Genomic DNA, 24,779 nt, shown 5'->3' with positions numbered 1-24,779 from the left:
TGTAAATTCGTTTTCGTACCATTTTTCAAAAACCGGTCCGGTGATGGTTTGTTTATTATTTGCAACCAAAAACCTGCATGTGTTCGTGAAAGCGCTCACATATACTTGTGGAAGAAGAAAGGTCTATGATGGATCACAATAATCAATATGTCGTTGGATTGATAAAATGATGGACAATTTTGAGATTCTTCGATTTTCATTATCACTTCATTGTTAAACAGTGAAAATTGAATAAAACTTTCAAGGTCGATTTTTCACCAACAATGTACCAATCATATGCGAGCACGCCTGGCACAGACTTCATGAGTAGACACCAACTCTCTGCTGTGATATTCTGTATGGCGGTGGAAAAAAAAATTGACAGAATCTCCCCGTCCCAATAGGTCAACTAATGTTAGCTTTCATGAGCCTAGACTATTTTGATGTCTTGAAGGTGAAGCTTTTTCGGAAAGTTCGTAACCACCTCCACTATCAGACAGTATTACGTTCTGTTATAATTAAATATGTTAATGTTGATAAAACTGATGTCTTGAAGGAGAATATGATGGCACAGGCAACAGTACTGCACCGAGCAATGCATGAATAGAGCGCTGGTTACTCGTCGTCTATCAGTGCAGAAAAACTCGATATTCATTTTTTGTGCAGTCAAGCCAAGAGAAAACTACATTGCCGCTGTTGACGCACTGTGGGGCGTGGAACACAATCGAATTGCCGTTTGAATTGTCTTCTTCTTCTTCTTGTTTCGTATAGCAGAAAATATCAAAATTCAATATGATTTTCCGGGTGCCGCAAAATACGCTGCGCCCCCGCTGTGGCGGTATAGAGGAAAAACCAAATTCATTTCATCTTGATATTAGAGCTCCGACATTAGTATTTGTATTTTTCAATTGAATTTTTTTTTTGAATTAGCATTTGCAAGAAAATATTACATTCCATAACCTTACTTCTTATTGAACAACGCTATGCAAACATTAATTGCTGAGGCTAATGTTGTGCATCACTCTAGCCCAGTTTATTTTCGAAGACAACAGACATATAACTTTCAAATATGGTATCTTCGTTGTTCTTGGTATCTTGAAACTGATCAAATTTTTTCTGATTGATTCTGTATACTGATAAAATATTTAAATTGACCTGAATTGAATATTAACATGTTCATAAACTTCAATTTCAATTTAAAATTTTCTGTGAATAGACATTTTCCACTAAAAATTTAATTTGTTATCGATATTTTTTCCACGAGCTTGTAACTGCAGGAAAAAAATTTATGTGATATCTTTGCCGCTTTGTGATCGGTGAGTGAGCCAACTTCAACACGACAAATAGATATAGAAGGAAGATTAATATTTACTAAATCGTACCAAATAAAATATTTTATAGAAGGTTGCCTTTTCGCGTATCAAAGAAAGTTTGTAGAAAAACTTGTTCTACAATTTTATAGGTCCAATAATTTAAGTAACTTTGTAAAAAAAAAGTTTTCCTCTGAAACATTGCTATAGGGCTCTAGACCCAAATTTCCCCCTAAATTTGGTTTCTGGACCATTGTGAATGTTAAAGAGAATATTTTTTCTTCTAAGATAGAGTGCTGCAAAGAAATAATCAAAATACAGACCCCGTTCGATTTCGGCAAAACGCAAGATTTTTTTCTTTTGCCAAAATCGAACCATGCCAATAATGAACGGTTCTTTTGTCATGACTTTTTTGACTTTTTAAATGGTCAAAGACGACCTTAACAGTAGAAATGGCCACCAATGAACTAGTTTTAGTTCTAAGTCGTTTGAGGTGTCGCTTGATGAATTTGGGCTGACGACTTAGATACTTGATATTACCAACCAAACCAAAATACCTTTCTTTTGGTAGATGTTGAGCTTAAAATGGTTAAAATAAATCAAGCAAACTACAAAAGTAAAACGAGCTCAAATCAAACATAGCTTCAAAATAAAAATATAAAATTATTGTAGTCCTACGTCAACTATACGGTCGTGTCTTGGATACCACCCTCCTCCTATTTTTTTTTAATTACATTCTTCAGATCGGCTCCAATTTCGGAGGCCGTGCAGTTGGAAAGCACACGAAACGGATTTTCTGTAGCAAACACCATCAATGACGCATATACTACAGAACTAGCTGTGTTAGAAGATGAGGTTGATCAACTGATAACCCTTGGCCAGAGGGTAAAGCACCGATTAAGTGCACTACGAGCTCAATCATCAATTAACGTAAGCTTGGTATCAGCGATGCAGTATTCTATCAGACCAGAAGAAAACGAAATCTCTCAGTTACTAGCAGAACACGTTCCGGATATGCCGGATATTGACCATATTTAAACTCATTTTAAAGAATTTCTGAAGAAAGAAGTTTATTCGTAAACGAAATAAAATCATTTTGTTCATGTTTATTATTTATTCCGCTTGATCATTATCTAATTCTTGATCTGATTCAAATTTTTCTGCAATCATAGTTCTCAAGCTCCATAAATGCTTCCATTACCAAGTGGCAAAGATTTTGGTTTCGATTTCCGACGTAGACTTTACTCATTCGAGATTTTATCATACCAGTTCCACCGGATTATAAAACGCACAATACGGTGGCAGAAACACTGGTAGAATGTCAATGGAACGAAGGTACATAATGATGCTGGCATCGCAATAAATGCGAGCTCCGTCCATAATCCATACCGAGTTTCTCCCCGGACGTACTTTGTTGACAACACTCGAAAAATATTTTACGCGTTACGTTCGGTTTCAAAAGAATCTAAAACACCGCCCACACCAAGAAAGCATAAAAAAGAAACCCTGGGACGACGCACAAATTCACTGCGAAAAATTAAAAGTTTTCTTTTTATCCAGTAACCGCGATTTCTGAAGATAGCCCGGTTTTCCACGGAGACCTCGTCTAAAAATACCAGATGAAATAGGTCCCAGTCAATGGAGGTCATTTCTCAGCAGAAACGAAGAATTCCACGCTCTTTGATCCGAATGGCTCAGCATTCTAGTGCCTTCCAGGTTAATCCCACTGCGTCAAATCTATCCGACATTACCGCTCGTGGAAAGCTGGGTTGTCAGTGATAGATTTAACAACAAAAAACCTAGTTAGAGCGATGATGTATAAAGACATGGTGTAACGGTATGTCAAAAGCAGAATCGGCCATATTGAAATGCTAAAATACTAAGTTTGTTTATAAACAACTAATGCCTAAAAACTTTCCCACCTCATCGCATCTCATAACATCATTTGGATGCATTTAAATTATAAGCACAGACAAACAGACGTGCCTCTTAGAAGAAAAATCCTGAAAAATCTTTGTTTCGGAACGTTACACTCAGGCGCCTTCATGTGAGCTTATTGCCCACTAACTTATTCTCGTAAAACGGTTTTTGTTATTGCTAATGGGTGTGCTGCTTGCTTAAATCAAAAACATCATATCAAGAAGACTGGCATCTCTGGATCGATCCCATATAAATGACAAGCGTCAAATCAAACAGCGCACTCCATCTATCAAAGGTGGAAGTTTGCCATGAAAGTGCTGGTAATTACATCGCTGCGAAGACAGAGTGCGCGTATGTGGTGGGCCAGTCTGTGCGTTCGGCTTGCGCTCGCATCGCCAGCACGTACACTAGCATGCATCAGTTCCACTTTTACTCAACAGACTGCACTGCCAAAACTGTAGCTCAATTTCAGGCAGAGTTCCCAGTCTTCTTGATATGATGTTTTTGCTTAAATCAACACCAGCGGCATTACTGGCGGTTTTTGTCTTTGATAATGATTGTACTTACTTACCTTACCAGTCAGCTCCAGGCCGGAGTGTCCCTTGCTGTACGAAAAAGTCGTCTCCATTCAATTCGGTCCATGACTGCAGCTCGCCAGCCATGTCGGATGCGGAGGCCCCGTAGGTCGTCTTTCACTTGATCAAGCCACCTTGCTCGCTGCGCGCCCTGTCGCCTCGTTCCAGTCGGGTCGTTATCAAGAACCTTTTTCACCGGGTTGTCGTCCGACATCCTAACGACATGCCCAGCCCACCGTATTCTCCTGATTTTCGCCGTTTGTATGATGAGTGGTTCTCCCAGCAGCTGATGCAACTCGTGGTTCATCCGCCTCCGCCATGATCCATCTTCCATCTGCATTCCACCACAGACAGTACGCAGCACCTTCCGTTCGAAAACCCCAAGGGAGCGTTGGTCCTCCACGAGCATGGTTCAGGTTTCGTGGCCGTAGAGGACTACCGGTCTGATCAGTGTTTTGTAGATGGTTAACTTCGTGCGGCGGTGGATTTTATTCGAGCGGAGTCTTCTCCGGAGTCCAAAGTAGGCACGATTTTCTGCCATAACGTCGACGAATTTCTCTGCTGATGTCGTTGTCAGCAGTCATCAGTGAGCCCAGGTACACGAATTCGTCTACCACTTCGATTTCACCACTGCTAATATTAACGTCGCAGCACTCAATCGAAATCGCGGCTTTCGTTGTGCGCGACTTTTCGCTGCGACTTTAAATATCCTTACGCAAGAAATCAGATGTGCTATACAGCGCACTATTTGCGACATAAGGTATTATGTGCGGCATAAGAGTAAAATCTATTGTCGCCAGTCGACAACTACAATTTTCAACTAAATGGATAATATGAATTCGAGATGGGAGGTTTATACTGTCTCCTCTGGAACCTCTTCCTCTCATTTACTTAGTTTTCGATGCGTTTATGGTCAGTCTAATTCGCCAGGCTTCAGCCTTCAGTATGATGTACGTCTCCGTCATCTTCTCAAGGGTTCGTGCTACAATATCAATGTCATCGGCGAAGCCAAAGAGCTGAACAGACTTTCTAAAAATCGTGCCACTCGTGTCGATACCACACGCTCATTATTTGTTACTCTAAAGTGAGTTAGATATGACCCATTTTAGAAAAAAGCGGAGGTACCCTAATTTGAGTACTTTTACGGTTACTCACTTCTGAGTAAGGGCGTCATACGTCAAAAACTGATTAGAATCTACTCTGTTTATGCAAACCAGGAATTAACGAAAATGAGTACAAGTTACCCAGTTTGCCTAAATTTGGAAATTTGATGATTTCTGGTTTTTGTAAATCTTACTCAATAAATAAAATAAATTCAGAGCAATCAAAATCATAGATTTATTTTTCATCGAAACATTATAAAAGTTTTAAATCATTCACGTGTCTTTATATAATGCGGCAACCAACCGGTTCACAGTTGCCCGTGAGCTGTGGCTCATGTTTTTGTACAGTAACATCATCCGTCACCAAACACTGCGAATGATTTAAATTGTATCGATTGCATGTATTGGGCACTGTACGTCGATACAAATGTTTCCGTTCATTATCACGAATAAAAGCCCGACTTAAAACGGCATCGCAGGACACACAACATGCGGTTGTTCATTTTGAAGAGATGTTTTTTATGTTTTCAAATCCTCTGCAATAATGATGTTGGGCTGAAATTGTTATGGAATATTGTTACATGTTGTTTGTAATGTAATTGATTAGGAAATTATTGATTTGATGAAAGATCAAATACTTACTGCTAGCAAACGAATAAAAAGCGACACCAATTGTTCTTCGGAAACAGATAATATCGCTGTTGAAAACTTTTGACATATACATATACTCAGAGGTGAGTAAATATCATGGATAATAACTCAAAACTGAGTAAACATAGTAATTATGAAAGTTTGGGTAAATGTTACTCAATTATCCAGTACCCGATAACTCACTTTTTGACATTTTGCATAAGAATACCAAACTGAGTAGATCCTAATCAAATTAGAGTTAAAATAAAGCAGCGTGCAGCCCTACTTGAGAGTGTCCCCGAAACTCGAACTACGCACATCACCCGATCCATCGTCGACTTGACCAACCGTATCAGTTTATCCGGAAAACCGTAATCGTGCTAATCTGCCATAGCTGATCTCGAACGATTGTGTCGTACACACTCAGATTTTATCACCGAGTACGGTAAAATGAATTACCGAGATTTCAACAGCTGAGATCTCGGTAATACTTGATGTACCGAGATTCTGTAACACCGAGATTCTGTAAAAGCAATAATTAAAAACCCGTCAACTTTAACGAGATTTTCGGTAACATTCAACTGTCAAAGTATTAGGATGAACTTCGGTGAAATTTACAGAGGTACGTATTTTGCGATATTTGTTCGTCAGATGACCCAGAATATGATTAAAACGATTAAATATACAAATTAATTTATCAATTACTAAGTCGACTGATCAACTAAAGACAGCTTTGGTAAAAACTGGAGCGTTGTATTGCTTCTAGGAAATACATACATACAAGTAACATCTATCACTCTGCAACTTCCATCCTGCGAGCGAGTTGGTAAACTACAAAATTGATTGGAGAAAGAATTAATCATTTTCTTCAAATATTCTTTGCAGCAAAAAAAAAACGAGATCTGAGAAAAAATAGTGTATACTCACTCAATACCCAACAAACAATTTTGTTGGATAATAGCTTGTTAAGCTATAGTTCAGCCGAAATCCGTCGAATAATAGCTTATTAAGCTGTAAATCGACAAAATTGTTTGTCGGGTATTTTAGTTAATCGGAACTTTGCAGATTTCTCCATAATAATAATCAGCCGCAAAACCTGCTCCTTTTCTTTCTACACCGAAACACGAAAAAACCGCAAGTGAAGCACTCATTATTTTGACAGTTCAGTTTTTCGGAAACTCGGTAAGAGTTTTTTTTTTGTTCGAAGGAATCTCGGTTATATGATGTCAGGGTTCCGAGATTCGGTATTTTAGTTTACTGAACTCGGAAATTTTTGGTTTTACGGACTATTTCTGTAAAAAAAATACGGTATTTCGGTAAACACTTACGGTTTCCGATTTCTCAGTGATTTTCTTACTGAACAACGGTAAACTAAAATGTTTTCAGGTAGTTCGGTATTTTACTGTACCGAGAGAACATTACGCAGTTAAGTATGTATGCCGATTTAAAATCGATGAACAAATGATGTGTGGGCAGGTTATACTCACGGCACTTCTGTAGGACCTGCCGTACCGCGAATATAATGAATGCAGAGATGCCAGATGTTTTTGAAAATTGTCTGCAACTGCTCGAAAAACCAGAAAAATCCGTGATTCGAAAAAATTTCGCTTACGCAGGTAAAAGTCTGCAAAAATCTGCACGCGGACTCTAAAAATCTGAGTTTTGCAGACAAATCTGCACATCTGGTTTCCCTGAATGAATGTACACGCTTGCTTATAGCGACACAAGCGGCATTATTGCCCACTAAGCAAAATTTCAAAATAATCGTTATTTTTGTGGTCGATGAAATCGTTATCGAGTGGCACGTCTGTTTGTCTGTGTTAAAAGTATGGCAATGCTACATACTGGCACTAATATTCATTCCCGTTAATAAGGATATATAAAAAAACACGAAAAAGTTATTTAAGGCCCGAAACACACACGGCGTAATGATACCTTCTCCATACAAATTAAAAGGCGTAATCGCGCCTTACGTTGGGAGGCCTTTCAACCAGAACCTTCTAGCTGTGCCTTCTAGTGAAGAAGGTAGCAGTTCGCCGCCTTCAGCTGCGTACTTGACTGCCTCCCGTGTAGACGTATCGTGCCTTCCACACGGTCTTGTGTTGCCTTCTTTTGGCGAAGGTGCTGGCAATGCCGTGTTGTACCATTTTCCGCCTGCTGGTGATTCTGGTACTGGTGTTGCCTTATTTTTTCTTCCAACAAACATAAACAAACATGAATTGGGTGGCATGGCGACAAGAAAGTTAGCACACGGTGGGGTTCGAGACGGCGTGAATGCGCCTTCCGTGTAGACGAGGGGAAGGCGGTAGATGCAAGAAGGCACATTGGACGGTTTCAAAAAGGTACTGACAATTCTCGTCAGGAAGGCGTTGTCACGCCGTGTGTGTATTCGGGCCTTTACTATTGCATATACCCTCCAAAGTAAAATAATGCGCCTACTTCTAGGTCAAACCGTTACACCATGTTCTACTCCTCAATGGCAAACGTCTGCAAGCTCACAGTAAAAATACCATGTTTTCTATGGATACAATAGAAAACATTGTCCATTTACTATTCTCACCGCGAAATACATCGTTGTTTTTTCGGGCCTCGATCAAAACAAATCAAAGTTTCATGATGTCGAAAACAAGTATTATCTATTTCTTTTATAACAAAATGCGCGGGATTGGTCGTAGAAATCGCCGCTAGACAAATTGTATGGCGACGAATCCTGCGTCGAATTCGGCGCGTTTTGTTTTAAAAGAAACAGACAATATTATTTTTCCAGTTTAAAATCGAATCAACGTCCTAGCAAATAACAACTCGCGACTTTCGATTTTATTATTTCGATGTCGCAAGTCGTCTTTTCGATTTTCAGCTAGAGCTGGAATGGTGATATTAAATTAATGGCGACTTGTCCAGGACCTGGTTTAGTTTATATTTGTTCTTTTCATCAGCAGGTGTGCGAAATATTTCAGAAATGAAAAATGGTGGAATATTCAAACTGTCAAACTCAGTTTATTTTTCTCTCCTTTACTCTAACGGTGCTTTAGCGAAATTAGGCAAAATATTTTGATTGCCTCTCGCAGTCTGTGAAAGGTCAAAAAATAACTGTCAACCATTTACCATCCAAATATGAGGAAGAAAACCTACAGTAGAACGTCACAAAGGAGATTGGCCAAGAAGGACAGACAAAAAAGAAAAACCATCAGCAACAGCAGTAAAAGATGAATGGAAGTCAAATTGGTATATAGAAAGCGAAAAGTGTATAAAATTTTGCTCTAAGTTTGGTCAAACTTGCTATTTTCCGTGAAGTGAACCGATTATGTTGTGATGTAATTGTAAATAAACACAGCAGGATCTAGTAGAACAATTAAAATTGTGATTGAGACGACGGGCAAAATGTTTTGCGCTGAAAAATCTGGAGCGCATTTGCTGATTTTTCACCATTCGTAAAATATAAAAAATTGGCTGGCTGTAGTTTTAATTCTAATTTTTGGTTCTGCACTTTACAAAAGTTTTGCGAGTAATCGGTGGCTCAAGATGTTCCAGCTCTTCACGTGTAAATGGAAACATCCGTACAGAAAATGTCCGCTGCTTCTAGCGAGTGTTTTGCTACAACTCTCGTTTGCTCTGTTACTAGTTCAGTTCTGTACGCTGACAGCTGCGGGTGGTGGAATATCCGGGGTCACCATCGGGGGAATGTCCCACGCAGGAAAGTGCTCGGAGATACGCTGTATGAACGGTGGCACCTGTCGCAACGGAACTTGCATTTGTCCAGATGGCTGGCAGGGTAGCGAGTGCCAATTTTGCGGAGGAAAAGTAAGGTAAGATTGTAGTTTTTTCGCCCATTCAGAAGACCTTGATAGCTTGTTCGTAGAACCGGTTGCCGCTAATGGTGATGCAAAAAGTATTTTCTGTGGTTTCACTACTTCAAGTTAAATGGGACACTTTCTTATTTGAATTGCCCAGGAACTTGACTATAAGCTCGGGCAAAAGAAAAGAAATAGTTATTTTCAGAATTGGTGTTCTGGACCTACACTCGACACGTTGTATTATTATTATATTATTACTAGTTGGTTTCTGTTTGAGATTGATTTTTTACCATTTCATAATAAATTAGTATTACATATTTTCTTATTCTAAGCAAGAACTTCAAGAATCCTACGCCTTTTTAAGCAGCATCTAAAACATTATTGAGCTTCTTGAAATCGCATTATGTCACTTATTAGTATGAATAAAAATAGTTAATAATTCTTCTGAAATCATGAGAGTGAGGATTCAATGGTTGGTTGCGCTATTAGCAATAGCACCCTTCATTTTTGTTTAAAAGTGTAAAAAAAAAACAAATTTACAGCAATTTTCAGTGTGCTATATCTTGAAAATTCCAATTGTGACGAACTGACATTGAATGTTTGTAGGTCAAAATCTTAAAACAAGCTGTAAGTTAAAAACTGCGCCTTGGTTAGTGTTGCAAAAGTAAAGTCCTAAATTTTGTGTTAATTTGCCGCTAATCAGCCAGAGAATTAACGTGTGTAAATGTTATCAACTTTTCCGGGTAATATTGTTTCGTGACTTAAATTTTATTTCAATTCAGCGTTACCCGCTACTTCGTGGTAAACATAAGTACTTCAATTAGGCGCCATAAAGCGGTGCTTGTGTGTACAAACGCAAATGAAAATGGGATTAAAAATCAGAGACGTTTGTTCTGAACAATACCATGCAATATACAATAAGGCAATATACATGCTGGTCAAGCGAAGAAAGAAATGACGGGGAAAATAATTTATGAAGCATCCAAATAAAAAATGAATTCTGAAAAACTAAAGACATACTAAAATTGATGTACAAAAATTTCTATTGCGTTCCACCGGACATATTACAATTCAGCTGATAGTTTTTCGGAGACCAAGTGTTAGCGACGCTAACAGTTTTACTTTCCAACCAATTAAAACGACAGATTACTTGCCAATTAAAAACTGGCCAATTAAAAATTTGGCGAAGAAGTGCCAAATTTTGAATTGGGAGTCTCATCAATAGATAATTCATGAGTTGAAAAGATTATTTGGGTTTGTTTAAGAATATTCTGATAAAACGATAACTTAACTCAGATAGTGTAGAAGGAGATTTACCCAAGCACATTTCTAGATTATTTTCAACTGTAGTTCATATTGTGCATTTCACTCACTATGTCGGTCTAATCAACAACATGGACATGGGACTAAAAGATATTTTTGTTTGAAATATGTATGGAAATTTCAAAGATAAAATAACTCAAATATGCAAATTTCATGTCCCTGAATTTAGACTTTTCGGAAAATTCCGTTATATTAAACTTGCCGGTAAAAAACAGGTCAGTTTTCATTCAGACACACCAATCGACCTAAGTTAATCAAGATAAATAATGTCTAGTTTATTATATGTTTCGCTATAGAAATAGTTATAGAAATAGTGCATGTATTGCTTCTGAAATTGAAGTTCAGTAGCGACTCAAAATTATTCAAAAATCTTTTTAATATAAAATCTTCGTCTCTTGAAATCGAAACAAAATAAGGTTGCATTGTTATCAATTATTGATCTGCACATTACAATTATCATCTAAATCTATTGTGCCGGGTCAAATAAATGTTGTGTGAACAAAAAAAAAAATTATCCTCTAAATCAAATCCATATCACTTTAAATTAACTTCTCAATAAAATTGAATGAACATTTGCTACGAAAGCCGTACACAAGCGTAGGATGTCGACGGAAATCTAGCTTTCTTCGGAGTGTTTTACTAAAATGCGATACAAATTGGCTGGCATTGCTCGACAATGACCATATACTTGGCATCGTTACGTCTAGCTTTTTGGTGTCCGCACTATAGAATGATCTCTATCGTATGTAAAATGTATGAAGATATTCGAATTTTGTTCAACTTTTTGACTCAATTTTTATGTGGTAGGATGACTCTATGCATTTGAAAACGGAGCTTGGCCTTTCCACAGCATGTCACTCTTTTATAGTGTTCATCAAGAATTAATCGGTCACCAAAAAATTCCATCGAAATTGAAAATTCAAGAACGACAGCGTAACAAAATGGATCCAGATTGTGAATGTCAACAACTTAATAATACCTTAGCATATCTGCAAGATTTCGTGATACAAAAACAAAACGATGTATGTCTAAAAAAAAGTCTTTATGTCGGCTGAAACTGAAAAGTCAATAACATGTAGGTATATTATTCAAACCAATTCTACAATGATCAATTAGCGATGACTTTGCAATGGTATATAATTTATAAATATGCCGATACTTCAAATTCTTTATCTGTTTCTTTCGTTTTTCTTCTTATAACATTTAGATTGACAGACCCGACCGGAAGCATCCACGACGGGCTTGGCAACTACTCGATCGGTGTCAAGTGCAGTTGGCTGATTGACGCGCGTGATCACAACAGCATTGCCGAAAAACTGTCGCCGGCTCTCAGTGGGAAACCGTCCGTAATTCGGTTGCACTTGGAGGAGTTCGCTACTGAGTGCGGCTGGGATCACCTGTACGTGTACGATGGGGACAGCGTCGAGTCGCCACTGTTGGCAGTTTTCAGTGGGTTAATGTATCGGAAAAATTTCAGCATTCGAAGAATCCCGGAAGTGTTCGCCCATAGCGGGTCTGCGTTATTACATTTTTTTAGTGATGATGCATACAACATGTCCGGTTTCAATATAAGCTATCAGGTTAATGCCTGTCCTACGGTCGATACCGCACAGAATTGTTCTGGCCATGGCGTGTGCATATACGGGGAGTGTAACTGTGACGCTGGCTGGAGTGGTCCGGCTTGTAGCGTAGCTCGATGTCCGAATGATTGCTCAGCCCATTTGGGACGGGGTGCTTGCAATATAATTCAACAGAGATGCATTTGTGCGATTGGTTATGATGGAAATGATTGCTCACAACACCGGGCGTCACAGGGAGTTTGGACAACTATCAACTCGGAGGACACGGTTGGATTTGCACCTCCTGGAAGCGCTTCACATGGTGCGGCTGTATTCCGGGACACGTTTTATATCATTGCAGGAGAAAGCTACTCTAAAGCGAAATCCCTAATGTATATGTATGATTTCAACGGAAAGGTTTGGGAAACTGCTCATACGGATTCAAAAACGACTCCGGATCTACGATATGGTGCATCGACCGTTATGTATGGCGATAAAATTTTCCTATATGGTGGAGTAGTAGAGGGTAAAGGAGTTTGTGGTGAGCTTTGGGCTTTCGACGTTAGTGCCAAAATATGGGAAAATATCACAGTGAAAGCAGAGCAGTGTAATGAAACTTATGCCATGTGCGGGCCGTTAAAATCGGCTGGACATACAGCTACTTTGGTATCCAACTTCGAAGGAGGAAAGAAGGGTCATTCCCAAAGAATGGTGGTTATTTTTGGACATTCTCCTCAGTTTGGATACTTGAATACGGTGCAGGAGTACAATTTTGGTACTCGCGAGTGGAAAATCGTCAAAACTAAAGGATATCCGGTGAAAGGTGGTTACGGTCATTCAGCAGCCTACGACCCCCTAAAAGAACGGATATACGTGTACGGAGGCATAGTATCTGAGAGTGATAGCACTCAACTGTTGAGTAATAAGTTGTATAGCTACGAGCCTCATAGTCGTGTGTGGACATTGGAAGCGGCAGCTCCAACTGCTAGATTTCTACACACAGCCAACTTTATTACTCCCGGTTTGATGATGGTCTTTGGTGGTAATACGCACAATGATACCTCTCATAGCTTTGGTGCCAAATGCTACAGCAAAGATCTTATGGTTTATGACATTTTGTGTGATTCGTGGCATGTGCATCATATGCCACAAGATTTACGTGCCGACTTGGCACGATTTGGGCACTCCGCAATCGTTTTCGAAGAATCCCTTTACATTTACGGAGGCTTTGACGGACAGATGATAAACGATATGCTAAAATATACACCGGGAAATTGCCGAGCATTGAACCGGTCGGATCAGTGCTTGTACGCTCGTCCGGGATTCAAATGTATTTGGGATATTCAGAAAAGTAAATGCGTGCCGATTCAGGACGTCGATAAAGGTGTATTGTTCAGCAGGGATCAAATCAACTATGAAATATGCCCCCAGGAAAGTAGACTTGTCATGACTAGACAAGCGTTAGCAGATTATGAACTGTGTAGTCAACTGAGCAGTTGTCAAAGCTGTGTATCGACTTCCTATGGTTGCATGTTTTGTGGAGTAGGTAACGGAAAAGGCTATTGCGCGAAAGAAAAATGCCCGGATGTATCCTACACCTACCGAGCAGATTTCTATCCTACACGAAAGCTAAAGGATTGTCCTGAGAATGATGAGCAAGTTTGCGCACAATTGCATGGATGTCACGCTTGTTCGGCATACAAATTTTGCCACTGGGATTACGAGCATAGTAAATGTTATTACGTGGCGAATAAGACCAGTGAGATTCTAAATGACGCTTTGCCATGTCCTCCGGCGTGTTCGCTTCTGACCACGTGCGGTAACTGTACACAAGAGGAATGCATTTGGTGCCAAAATGAGCAGCGTTGCGTTGACAAAAACGCATACACTGCAAGTTTTCCATACGGTCAATGTCGAGAGTGGACGACTGGGTCGAATAAATGCCGTGCCGCAAGCTCTGGCAAAAGCCAATGTGGCTTTTATAAAACATGTGCTCAATGTCGAGATGATCCAGCATGTGGTTGGTGCGACGATGGTTCTATGACCGGCTTAGGAAAATGTCATCCTGGAGGTGATCGAGGCGCTCACGAAGAAATGGACTGCCATAATGCAAGGTGGCACTTTACGCATTGCCCTAGTTGTCAGTGTAACGGCCACAGTACTTGTCCGGATTCAAAGACATGTAAACAACCGTGTAAAGATCCGATGGTTGGACAGAACTGTGAAAAATGTAAACCAGGCTACTGGGGAAACCCGGTTAATGGTGGTACCTGCCAAAAATGCGATTGTAACGGGCAAGCACAGTACTGCCACAGTGAAACGGGAAAATGTTTTTGCAGTACGAAAGGTCTAGCTGGGGACCACTGCGAGAAATGTGACGCTACTAACCATTACCACGGTGACCCTAGTCGGGGATCATGCTACTACGATCTCACAATAGATTATCAGTTTACTTTTAACCTTTCTAAGAAAGAAGACCGTCATTTCACCCAAATCAACTTTCGTAACTCGCCGATTAAATCCGACATTGATGCTGACTTTAGTATCACTTGTTCAGTGGCTGCAAAAATGAACATCACAATCCGGACAGCCGGTGGTCCAGAGAAGCCTTTGTTTTCCGCCGTCAACTGTTCGACTTTTCGATATCGTTTTTCCAAAGCCGAACACCATTTCGGTATTGAAGATAATGTTACACTAACCACGTTTTATGTGTACGTGTATGACTTCCAACCTCCTCTGTGGATCCAAATTGCTTTTTCGCAATATCCTAAGCTCAATCTGCAACAATTCTTCATTACATTTTCAACGTAAGCTGATACATGTATGAAAAAAGTTTTGGATCTGATACAATTTGTTGTTTATAGGTGCTTTTTGCTCCTGCTACTGATGGCTGCTATCCTGTGGAAAATTAAGCAGCGCTATGATATGTTCCGTCGGCGACAACGGCTGTTTGTCGAGATGGAACAAATGGCATCACGGCCATTCTCTCAGGTATGTTATACACCGACTGTAATAGTGAAAAAAAAATTGATTACTACTTTCACCTTGACTAGGTTCTGGTGGAAATTGAAAGTAAAGAGTATAATGAGCTATCACCAGCAGTCGAAAACATTACCAGTGCTCCGAGAAAGCGAAAAAAGGTACTATTTGGAAAGCTATACATGTTAAGTTACGTAACAAAATTATCTACTTCTCTAACAGGACTCTCCCAGCCCCATCGCACTGGAACCCTGTGAGGGCAACAGGGCTGCAGTGCTATCACTTCTAGTCCGGCTGCCAACAGGTACGTAATGAAAAAATGATAACAACTATCTCTAAGGATCAGTTTTCCAACACCACCTTGTTCTGTCGTAGAGTAACAGTAAAAGATATATCGTAATCTTCATCGAAATTGGAGTCTAGTTTCGATTGTCATTTATTCCGGAAACTCACCGATAACTTGTTAATCTTTAATCGCGATGATAGCTATGACGGTCAGTCCTTGTCTAGAACTGGCTTCTGAAGGCGAGACAATTGTGACGGGATGCTAAACTTACTTCTGTCGATGTGCTGGCAATACGTGGTCCCTCTAATTAGCTTCTTCATCATACTTCTACTGTCATAGTTTCGTTTTGTTTTCTTTGATTCTAAAAACTAATAATTTATACTACACATTTCGCGGAACGAATCGGTTAGTGTACGTAGAATCTAAGGCAAGCACGATTATTGATGGTGCTGTTGTCTGCCAAGTCTGATTCAAATAAACAATAGAAGGAGAAGTTCGCGGTAGCGAGAAGCATTTAGGCTCTGCTTAAAACGCAATCAAAACATAAACAGAAACAGGTTTAACCAGGCAGTTACAGCCTGGTCACTCTCCTTTTAATCACGTTATACCAAGGACTGAAGGCAGTCAAAAATTTGCTTGAGTTTGCTTGAATTTGGGTTTCATTATCAAACCACCGAAGAATAGTTTTATAATAAAAGCTATTGCATGCTGTATCCTTCTATTACAGGTGGTCTCCAACACTCTCCTCCTGGTCAATCGGCAGGTCTCGCCGTAGCAAGTGCATTAGTAACGTTAGGTAATCCGCGACGGCCGTCGATAGAACACCCAAAGGAACCGAAGACTAAACGTAAGCAGAGCCAACATCCTGACAGTTGTATATAAAGGTAAGGATGCTGAGTTACTTATAGCAGGCAACGACAAGGAAAACGAGTGTATTATTAGCACTCAACTCGGAGCTATCCGTTAGACGTACGCTTGTTTTTGGCACAATTTTGCATGCGGTTTCGGCCAAAGGTTGTGCTCTAGCTTACTTTCTAGGTTGTAAAAAGTTACACATTCTAAATTTCAATTTAACGATCAAATTCAAGCAACAGTTTTGACACTTGATCAGCAATTCCGACAACTTTACGTCGAATGGAATCAGGGGCGACTCGTGGCTGTTGAACCTACCTGTACAACTAGAAATTCTTAAAATCAGAGTTTGGGGAAGTAATTACAATTTTAACCGCGAATAAAAGCAAGTAATTCCCTTTGTTACTATTTAAAAATAAAACTAAAAAATAAGAAAATAAGAGCATGAATTTGGATTTTAGATTCATTTTTTGCCTGACGTCCCCATGTGCATTGCACAGGTTGCACCTATGGACGAGTCGCCCCTGAATGGAATGCATATTTTTAAGTCAGTTTTGTTTATTTACATGTAAGCGAAAATTACATAAAAGCGCCGTGTACGCTGCATGGTGAATATAACTATTGATTAATTAAACATTCTATCTAAACCAGAGCATCAAACCCACATTGTAAACGATGGAACGATGATGATAATGATTATTATTACTAATAACCGCAGGATAAACTGAAAGCAGAAAGCGTGTTAAGAAAGTAGTAGTTATAAGTTCCAAAATGGTGTTGTCGTAGCTAAGATATCGTATTTCTAACGATATCGTATTTCTAACGTGCGTTTCCTTTGATTTTTCAATTGATGATGATGAACCTTAACTCAACTATTTTGTAAACGTAACATTAGAAAGACTCATTTCTATTCCAATCCATCTTTTTCATACAATCGATTACACGACGTCAATGTACGATCACCATTCGTGCTAATTGTTTTAGTGTTGTGGTTTTGGAATTTGACTCAATTACAAATTTCATTTAAACCATCGATAAGACCTGTGTCCTTATCTGAAATATGGTGGAGTAAATGTTTGTTGATACGTACGTAACATTTTATGATTGCGTTACGCCACTAACAACCCAATTTACCTTTGTGTTTGCTATTCTACTTTCGAGCGTTCAAACTGTATTCCATCATTGAACAGACGGTAAAACTTTGTTTTGGCGTTTATAAAGCAAGATATGGTTTTATTTGCTAGCTTACCACTATAGTGCATTTTCAGTCAACTGACGATGCAACAAACTATGCAATCTTGAAAATAAAATCAAAAAAATACTCAACGTTCCGCAAACTATATTCCCATTTTCGGCATTACATTTTACAAATAGATCACGTCCGTTGAACACGATATTAAATACAACTAACCTTTCATTCTAACACCGATTGCGTTGAGAGTATGCAAGACATCATAAAGGTAACATAATGAGCGACACGACGAGGCTGCTAAGTTTTCGTTTAAATGTGATGATTAGATATTAGTACTAAGCCAACCGACGCAGCTTCGGTAAAGACAAAGCAATCGCTTCAAATCCTGATTTTGGAACGAGGAAGTTGACTTATAAATTGGCCTCAGAAACCGGTTAAACGAATTAGGCTGTTGAGAGACCGAAAGCGGTTATGTGGCATGAAATCGAACTACGGAATCACAATACTACGATACGATTATAGAACCTTTACTACTGCGTACATTAGAAGTGGCAACGTAATGAGATACAGGAACGATTAGCTTTTAGGTAGGTTCTGAACTGACACGTGCTCGATTACAGCTTCTAGACAGATCCTAGAAGAACTCAGTTTGTCGGTTTCGGAAAGCGGCCGATGCTGTGTGATTGAGAATCGCAAAAACAATTTGTACAGGAAGGGAATATGGTAAAAAAAATATCGCAGTGAATAAATAGTATTTTATGGCATTTGTTGCAATAATAAAAATGAACAAAAATGAAAAGCGATTTTTTAGGTTGTATAATATCACTTTACCAAGAATGTGTATGACATTGAACAGCCAGCCAGTTTGTGGCCACGTTTTTATGTAACGAATGTCCACTAAAAGTTGAGAATAAAATGAGTTTCGTAGCTATACCAGTTCCTAAAATTCAACTAGAACATTGTAAACCTAGACAGCTCCCGTTTATTCCGTACTCACTTTACTTCAATAGCAACAAGTAGTTACCAAGCCTCTGCCGAATCCAGAACACATTTACACATCACTTGATGTTGGACTAGTCTTCTCTGATTGCTCATGACACCCGCCGATCGCGTGTTTTCATATACAGCACACATCCAACGAGTACAGGGTCTACGACGAAGTCACCGACCTCTGCTCAGCTCTCTGCTGAATATTATTTTTACCGGTCGCTTTTCTGAAAGGCTAGCCTGTCATGTTTTATCAGTTTGACAATATGCGCATGTTGTTAAGCTTGAAACACCTGTGCCTGCACCGCACTGCTTCTCCACAACTCTGCGGTTAATACTAACAATGTTAATATCATAAATTATGAAGAAAAAAATGTTAATATCATCTGCAAAACTAGGAACATGTGATGACTTCGAGATAATGTTACCGCTTCTTTGCTTATGGCCGCTCTCCTTACTATAACAACAGATTTGAGAGCCCGTCACTTTGCTTCAAACCGTCAAACATCACGAAGGGGCCCGAAATCACGAACACTATCCTGACGTATGATGTGTATCCGTCAAGAGTGGAACAAAATAAAAGCTTCCCCCAAGGCAGTCTATGAAACAGGATACAAGGTAAAATGCATTCGATAGCTCTTGTAGACTGCGTGAATGAATCGGCCTAACCAGTCCGCCGGCAGTTTATCTTTAACTTACACCGGACTGTTCCAGTACCAGCTGCTTTTTAATTATCCTTGATTCCAGGTAGTCTATCCTTTTTACTTTCACTATTGTTCCTTTCGACATCTATCCCCTCTTTGTCGTTTGAAAACGTTTCAGAATGTTGTTATCCAAGCTTCTCCACGGTAATCAGCCATCCTTCATCAATATTCATTCACCAATAGTTAGACAGAACTCCTCCGCTATAGTATGCGCATTTGTGTTGCCGGTAACGATCCTAACATTATGTTTCGGATACTTACCGTACCTTAACGGGTTTGTCGTTTGTTGAAGCGTTTATGTGTATCAGGCTTTAATCAAAGAAGTTGCCCTTGATTATGAACACGCATAAATGCTTATTGATTGCCCTGTACCTAATTGGATTGTTCGTAGCATGGTCTTGACAAGTCCGCTATCTTGCATGCAACTGAAGAGACACCGCTTAACCCTCTAGTGCCCAAATTAATTTTCAGACGGACTTCCAAAAAATCCCTATGAATTTTTATAAACATTTTTTAAGTATAGATTGAAGCTTTTAGGAGGTGTAACTGAAAACCGTCTAAAGGCGGCACTGGGCACTAGAGGGTTAAATACGATTTTCACGTACGTTACTCGTATCGCAGTTGGCCCGACAGGTTGCATTACATTTGTCACATTGATCAAATGCACAAACAAAAACATTAAACCATTAATGTTTCTCATTTGCTTGATTAGGAACATGGGACGGATTTCTTTCTATATTCTCATGCACTACAGTTAGGCATTTCGTTTTATTTAAAAAAGATGTATCATATTGCCAATCGCCTGTGAACTAAAGAATCGTGCGATGTAGATGAACTCGTAGAACAGTTTAATCGTACGAGCGATGCACTGAGCAGCGTTTAACGATGATTTATATTCTATCTCTTATGTACATTTTGATTGCTCTTCTGGTGTACTGAATGTAACAAACCACTTGCTTGCATCAACCAAAAATATGACTTCCAACTCAGAACAGGAAGCTGTTGAGCATAACACCCTAGAAGAAAAGAGAAGACTTTTTCTATTTAATGCAACTATTTAGAGTATCATTTTTGACAAATAAAAAATAAAATCAAACTCAAATAGAAGGATCGAACGGAAGTCTTCTCTTTTTCTAGATTCTACTAATACTCTCGCCGAAGGATTGCTAATATTCTAAGCAGTGCTCTCTATTGGGTAAGATTATTTTGTTGCTTCTTTTGCTTAAACCCTACCAGAGGCTTTCATTGTATGTACGTATGCATTTGTAGTCATCGTGTGCTCCGCCAAACGAACTAAGAAGAAATCTTTTCGCTAATCTTAAGTAATAAATACACGAGAGCTTTTATGCAATTGATGATAACTCAAACAAGAATATGAGTGACACATTTTTATGTGATGATTGCACGTGAATTGAAAGCAAAGTTGGTGATATGTTCCGCATGACAAACCTGATATCGCGGAAAATGTTTCACTGTATCCGATGGTTCAAGCATTGACCAGCGGTGCATAGTTCTACAGTCTAATAGATAATCTGCGACGGCGAGCGGTTATTCGTTGCCACGCCAGAAGTGATCGCTTCTTCAAGGTTCGAATCTAACTTTCGATATGCGGCGGTATGCTTTCGACCTTTGCTGAATCCACCTCGGCCAGAGTTCGCTCTTCGGCCTTCCAACAGCAATGCGAATAGTTTTGTTTTGTTGTGATACGCAACGTAGCATAGAATGCAAACGAACATAAGAAGTAAGAAATACGAAAAAAAATTCGAGTCCCTTTCTTCGAAGAACGGATCTTCATGAATAATCTGCTGTTGTACATCGTCCAAAATACTATCATTCGGTCCAGGCAACAGTTTCTGTTGTTCCGGATGCGGTTCATCTACAGAATTTTCACCATCATCGGTATTTTGCTCTTCGGTATACTCATTGCGATCCACATCATCCCCCTGTGTGTCGAACGCTTCATTTCCTATATTGTCACTATTCTCCTTTTCTTTCTCGTCCTCTATATTATCCAGTGCATCATCAATCTGAGGTTTATCTTTGATTGGAAGGGACTGAATCGAAGGCTGCGGCTTGGCAGCTGATATTGTTTTTTGCTTGCTGATATCTGGTCTAATCAAACTTTTGTTAGTGTCGTTTTTATTAGATGACGCGTTCGCCTCGCGATTACCATTGCTGAGATTAGCTAGAGATAGTGAAAAGATAGACAAACTTGTTATTCCTTGCGATATCAAATTGAACATTGTACCTACCATTCGCCTCTGCATTATTGTGGTCGTATTGATTTTCCGGTTGTTGCTCCAATTTCGCTGGTTTATCATTTGTGTCCTTAGGAACTTTTGTATCAACCAACACCAATTGTTGGAAACCCCAGAGTAACATACGACAAATCGGTTTCACTCCTGTTGTAGTTTCGTTTACCATATCGACACATACAACAGGGCAAAGCTTATTGAAACTGTTGCGTTTTTTCTGCTCCTGCTCATTTTTAATGAAACCAATATCAAAATCCAGTTTGTCGATCTGTTCAAATACATCCGAAATATTGCCACAAACAGTATCTGTTTTGTCAATTTCTGATATCATATTTTCGATTGAAGAAATAGATAACTTCATTTGTTCACTCAACGTCGTAGTAAGATTGATGTACAATTCACAAGTCAACTGATTTAGATACGTAACATTTCCTTCGCATGATTCAAAAAAATTAAATCTACTTTTGTTTTGAAAATATGTTCGATCAGCGATACTCGTCTTGGACTCTGTATTTTCCTTAGCCGGTTCTGAAGCCGTTTGATTTTCCGCGATTGGAGTTGCCTGCACAATCATTACCAGATTAACTACTAGGAGTGATACTGCCGCAAACATTCTCAGTTCGTCTTTGGGGTACCTCATTTTATGCTTCAAATTGTTTTTTTTTAAAATCCCGTTATTGTGATGTTCTAGTATTGGAAGATTTCGAAAACGGTACTATCTTATATTTTTACTTTTTTGCACACTTCGGCACTACCGCGTGATTACGCTTAGTCAGTAATAAAATCTCTTAGATTCAAAACTAGTAAACCACAAGCCGAATGACTTCATCTATACGTAAAATCTTTTTTTTTCTGCTTTTTACACCTAAATTCTAATGATCTACCAGCAACATCAAAAAAAGACGAAAATGTCAAGCAAAAAGTTGGACCGTAACAAAGTTGCCAGATTTTATTTTGAGGAACAAATTTATTTATCTTTTGTGTCGAGGGGCGTTCGGTATTCTCATGCCTTGAAATAATTCCATGAGTGATTCGCGATTAAGGCGATGTAAACAAATCGTTTTATGGATTCTTTCGTAAGAATCGGTAGAATTATTTGAATCAAGTTTTTGGTAAAAAGCGATACGAAATTTTACCCAAAACAAAAGATAGTTTGGAATTCATTCCTTTTCATTGTTTAAAAGCAACGTGCCATTTGCGCTCATTTGCGAATTATTTTGTAAACAGGCAACAGTAAAGGGCAGATCAACATTGTTTTCAAAAAACAGGCGCATTTAAACAGGCGAAACTACAAACTAAACGAAAGATGAAAACAAGGCGAAATAGAGGTGGGCAAAATTCATTGTCATAATGCTTTAAGGCTCATTTCAAAAATGCTTAAAGAAAAAGGCAGATTTTAAGCATAATTGCACAAATTATCATACTAAATGTTATTCATTTCAATTTTAGTTACGATTTGAAAATGTGCAGTCGCCGTTCGATAACTGCAAGACTTTTAACTGCAAGACCGATAACTGCAACAACTTTGCAGTTATCGGACCGCAATCCGTCAAACCTGATGTTAAAGTCATATTTGATATTGAAGTGACAGATCTCGCGGGGGGATTCTAAATGCATTCAAAAGTGAAAATTGTTGAATCTGTCATCTCTATCTCTCAGATGGTCTCGAGGTACGATGCTGGCCTAACAAACCAGTCGTCGTAGGTTCGAGTCTCGGCTCGGGAGAAACTGTTAGTGTCAGTAGGATCGTAGCGCTAGCCCCGCAATTGTGCTGTACACTAAACAGTCGGCTGCGAACAGAAGGTCAAGTTCCGAATCGGAATGTAGCACAAAGGCTTTGCTTTGCTTAGCTTTTTAAATCTCTAGAAACATTTCAAAAGGACTCTTTCATTTTCCTCGATTTTTTTTTTCGATTTCGTTTACTTGTTGTCTCTTCATTCTAGTTGGGAGATCATAGATCTCCTCTATTAAGGGGGGACCCTACTCTGGAAAGTTGAAAAATAATGAATTTTCGTGATATTTTTTTCGGATGTTTAGAGAAAGGTGAGGTGTTCGGGAATTTCGGCTATGGATTAAGGTATATTTGAAGATGTATTTTGTGTACCGTGGGTGCAAATATAGTGAGTATTACGCTATTGGCAGTGTTTTTCTCGAAACCATGTTTTTTCAACTGGTGGTAAATTTTTCTCAGCATCTACTGAACCGATTTTGCTGAATTTTTTTTTAACATGTAAAAATGGATTATCTAACTTGTTACGTAGCCGTTTTTTGATATCTGAGTTTTTCAATGTTTTATGATTTTTAAAATAGTGATTTTTCATGAAAGAAAAAACAATTTTTTTATTAAAATGGCCGCCATTTTGGCAATTTTTGGAATTTTCAAAAACGGTTACGTAACAAGATAGATAATATGTTTCTATATACTGAAAAAAAATTTCAGCCCGATCGGTCTACTAGAAGCTGAGAAAAACTTACCACCAGTTAGGTACTGATTTAGAGAGAGCATCCACGTTCCCAGCTACCAGCAGTGTAATACTCACTATATTTAAATTCACGACATGGAAAATACATCTTCAAATATACCTTAATCAATAGCCAAAATAGCCAAACACTTCACTTTACTCTAGACAGCCAGAAAAAAACAAAAAAATCATGATTTTTCGACCTTCTAGAGTAGGGTCCCCCCTTAATCATTGAAGCAAAATCCACATGTTATGTGGTTCACTTCCCGTAATTATTATAATGAAAAAAAAAATCCCTCGTGCATAGATCATTGCACACGAAAAATAACCTCACTTTTCTGACACTTCCCACGGGTTTGTTTACAAGGTGTTCTATTCACTTTTTATATGATCGGAATGAAAATGAATGATACGAGTACGAAAAAGATGGGAAAACTCTCCGCCTATGCGAATTCGTTACTGTGATCTTTTGGTTTATTCTTGGAAACGCAATTTTCAACATGAAACTTCCACTTTTTTATTCTAGCCGAAAATTTTTCTATGTAAACAAACCCGCGATAACTGTCAAATCTCTTTCTTCTTCTTGTTTTGTGACGTCATCGTGCAATGATCTATTGTTTGGCTAGCATTCACATACTTAGTGAGGCAGTGCATAGTAGAGCACAGGGCCGGCGTCACATTGTTTTTCCGAGTGGGTAGTAAGAAATAGGGAAGACTCAAGGGTGACAGAGGCGTAGGGATGTTCATTGGCGCACACAATCAGCCTAAGAAATCGTGGACTACAGCACTCACGCGGATACCAAAAAATAAGTATTTGATTCATGTCGGTGAAAGCCACCAGTAGTTTAAATAAACATGTCTGTAAATGT

The 24,779-nt window shown here is 38.9% G+C and overlaps 2 protein-coding genes across 3 annotated transcripts; one reads left to right on the top strand and one right to left on the bottom strand.

Annotated features, from left to right (window-relative positions):
- Nucleotides 1–8,641: 8,641 nt before the first annotated feature.
- LOC129730793 (attractin) lies at nt 8,642–18,301 on the top strand. Its single transcript, XM_055690366.1, has 6 exons — nt 8,642–9,323; nt 11,842–15,000; nt 15,058–15,184; nt 15,247–15,333; nt 15,395–15,476; nt 16,186–18,301. The coding sequence occupies exons 1-6, from the start codon at nt 9,040–9,042 to the stop codon at nt 16,338–16,340; spliced, it is 3,894 nt and encodes a 1,297-aa protein (XP_055546341.1). The 5' UTR covers nt 8,642–9,039; the 3' UTR covers nt 16,341–18,301.
- Nucleotides 18,302–19,954: 1,653 nt separating this feature from the next.
- Nucleotides 19,955–22,367, bottom strand: LOC129722424 (trans-Golgi network integral membrane protein TGN38-like). Of its 2 annotated transcripts, XR_008727599.1 has the most exons (3): nt 21,446–22,367; nt 20,643–21,378; nt 19,955–20,209 (listed from the first exon to the last, which is right to left on the bottom strand). XR_008727599.1 is itself a non-coding variant. In XM_055675865.1 (2 exons), the coding sequence occupies exons 1-2, from the start codon at nt 22,086–22,088 to the stop codon at nt 20,714–20,716; spliced, it is 1,308 nt and encodes a 435-aa protein (XP_055531840.1). In that variant the 5' UTR covers nt 22,089–22,367; the 3' UTR covers nt 20,393–20,713. The 2 variants fall into 2 exon arrangements, 1 of the variants encoding a protein (XP_055531840.1); XM_055675865.1 differs by lacking the exon at nt 19,955–20,209 and having other exon boundaries at nt 20,393–21,378.
- Nucleotides 22,368–24,779: the final 2,412 nt, after the last annotated feature.

This window comes from Wyeomyia smithii, chromosome 1 (genome assembly GCF_029784165.1).
Source record: "Wyeomyia smithii strain HCP4-BCI-WySm-NY-G18 chromosome 1, ASM2978416v1, whole genome shotgun sequence".
NCBI lineage: Eukaryota > Metazoa > Arthropoda > Insecta > Diptera > Culicidae > Wyeomyia > Wyeomyia smithii.
The sequence above is the reverse complement of the archived record's forward strand: the minus strand, read 5'-3'. Positions and strand labels throughout refer to the sequence as shown.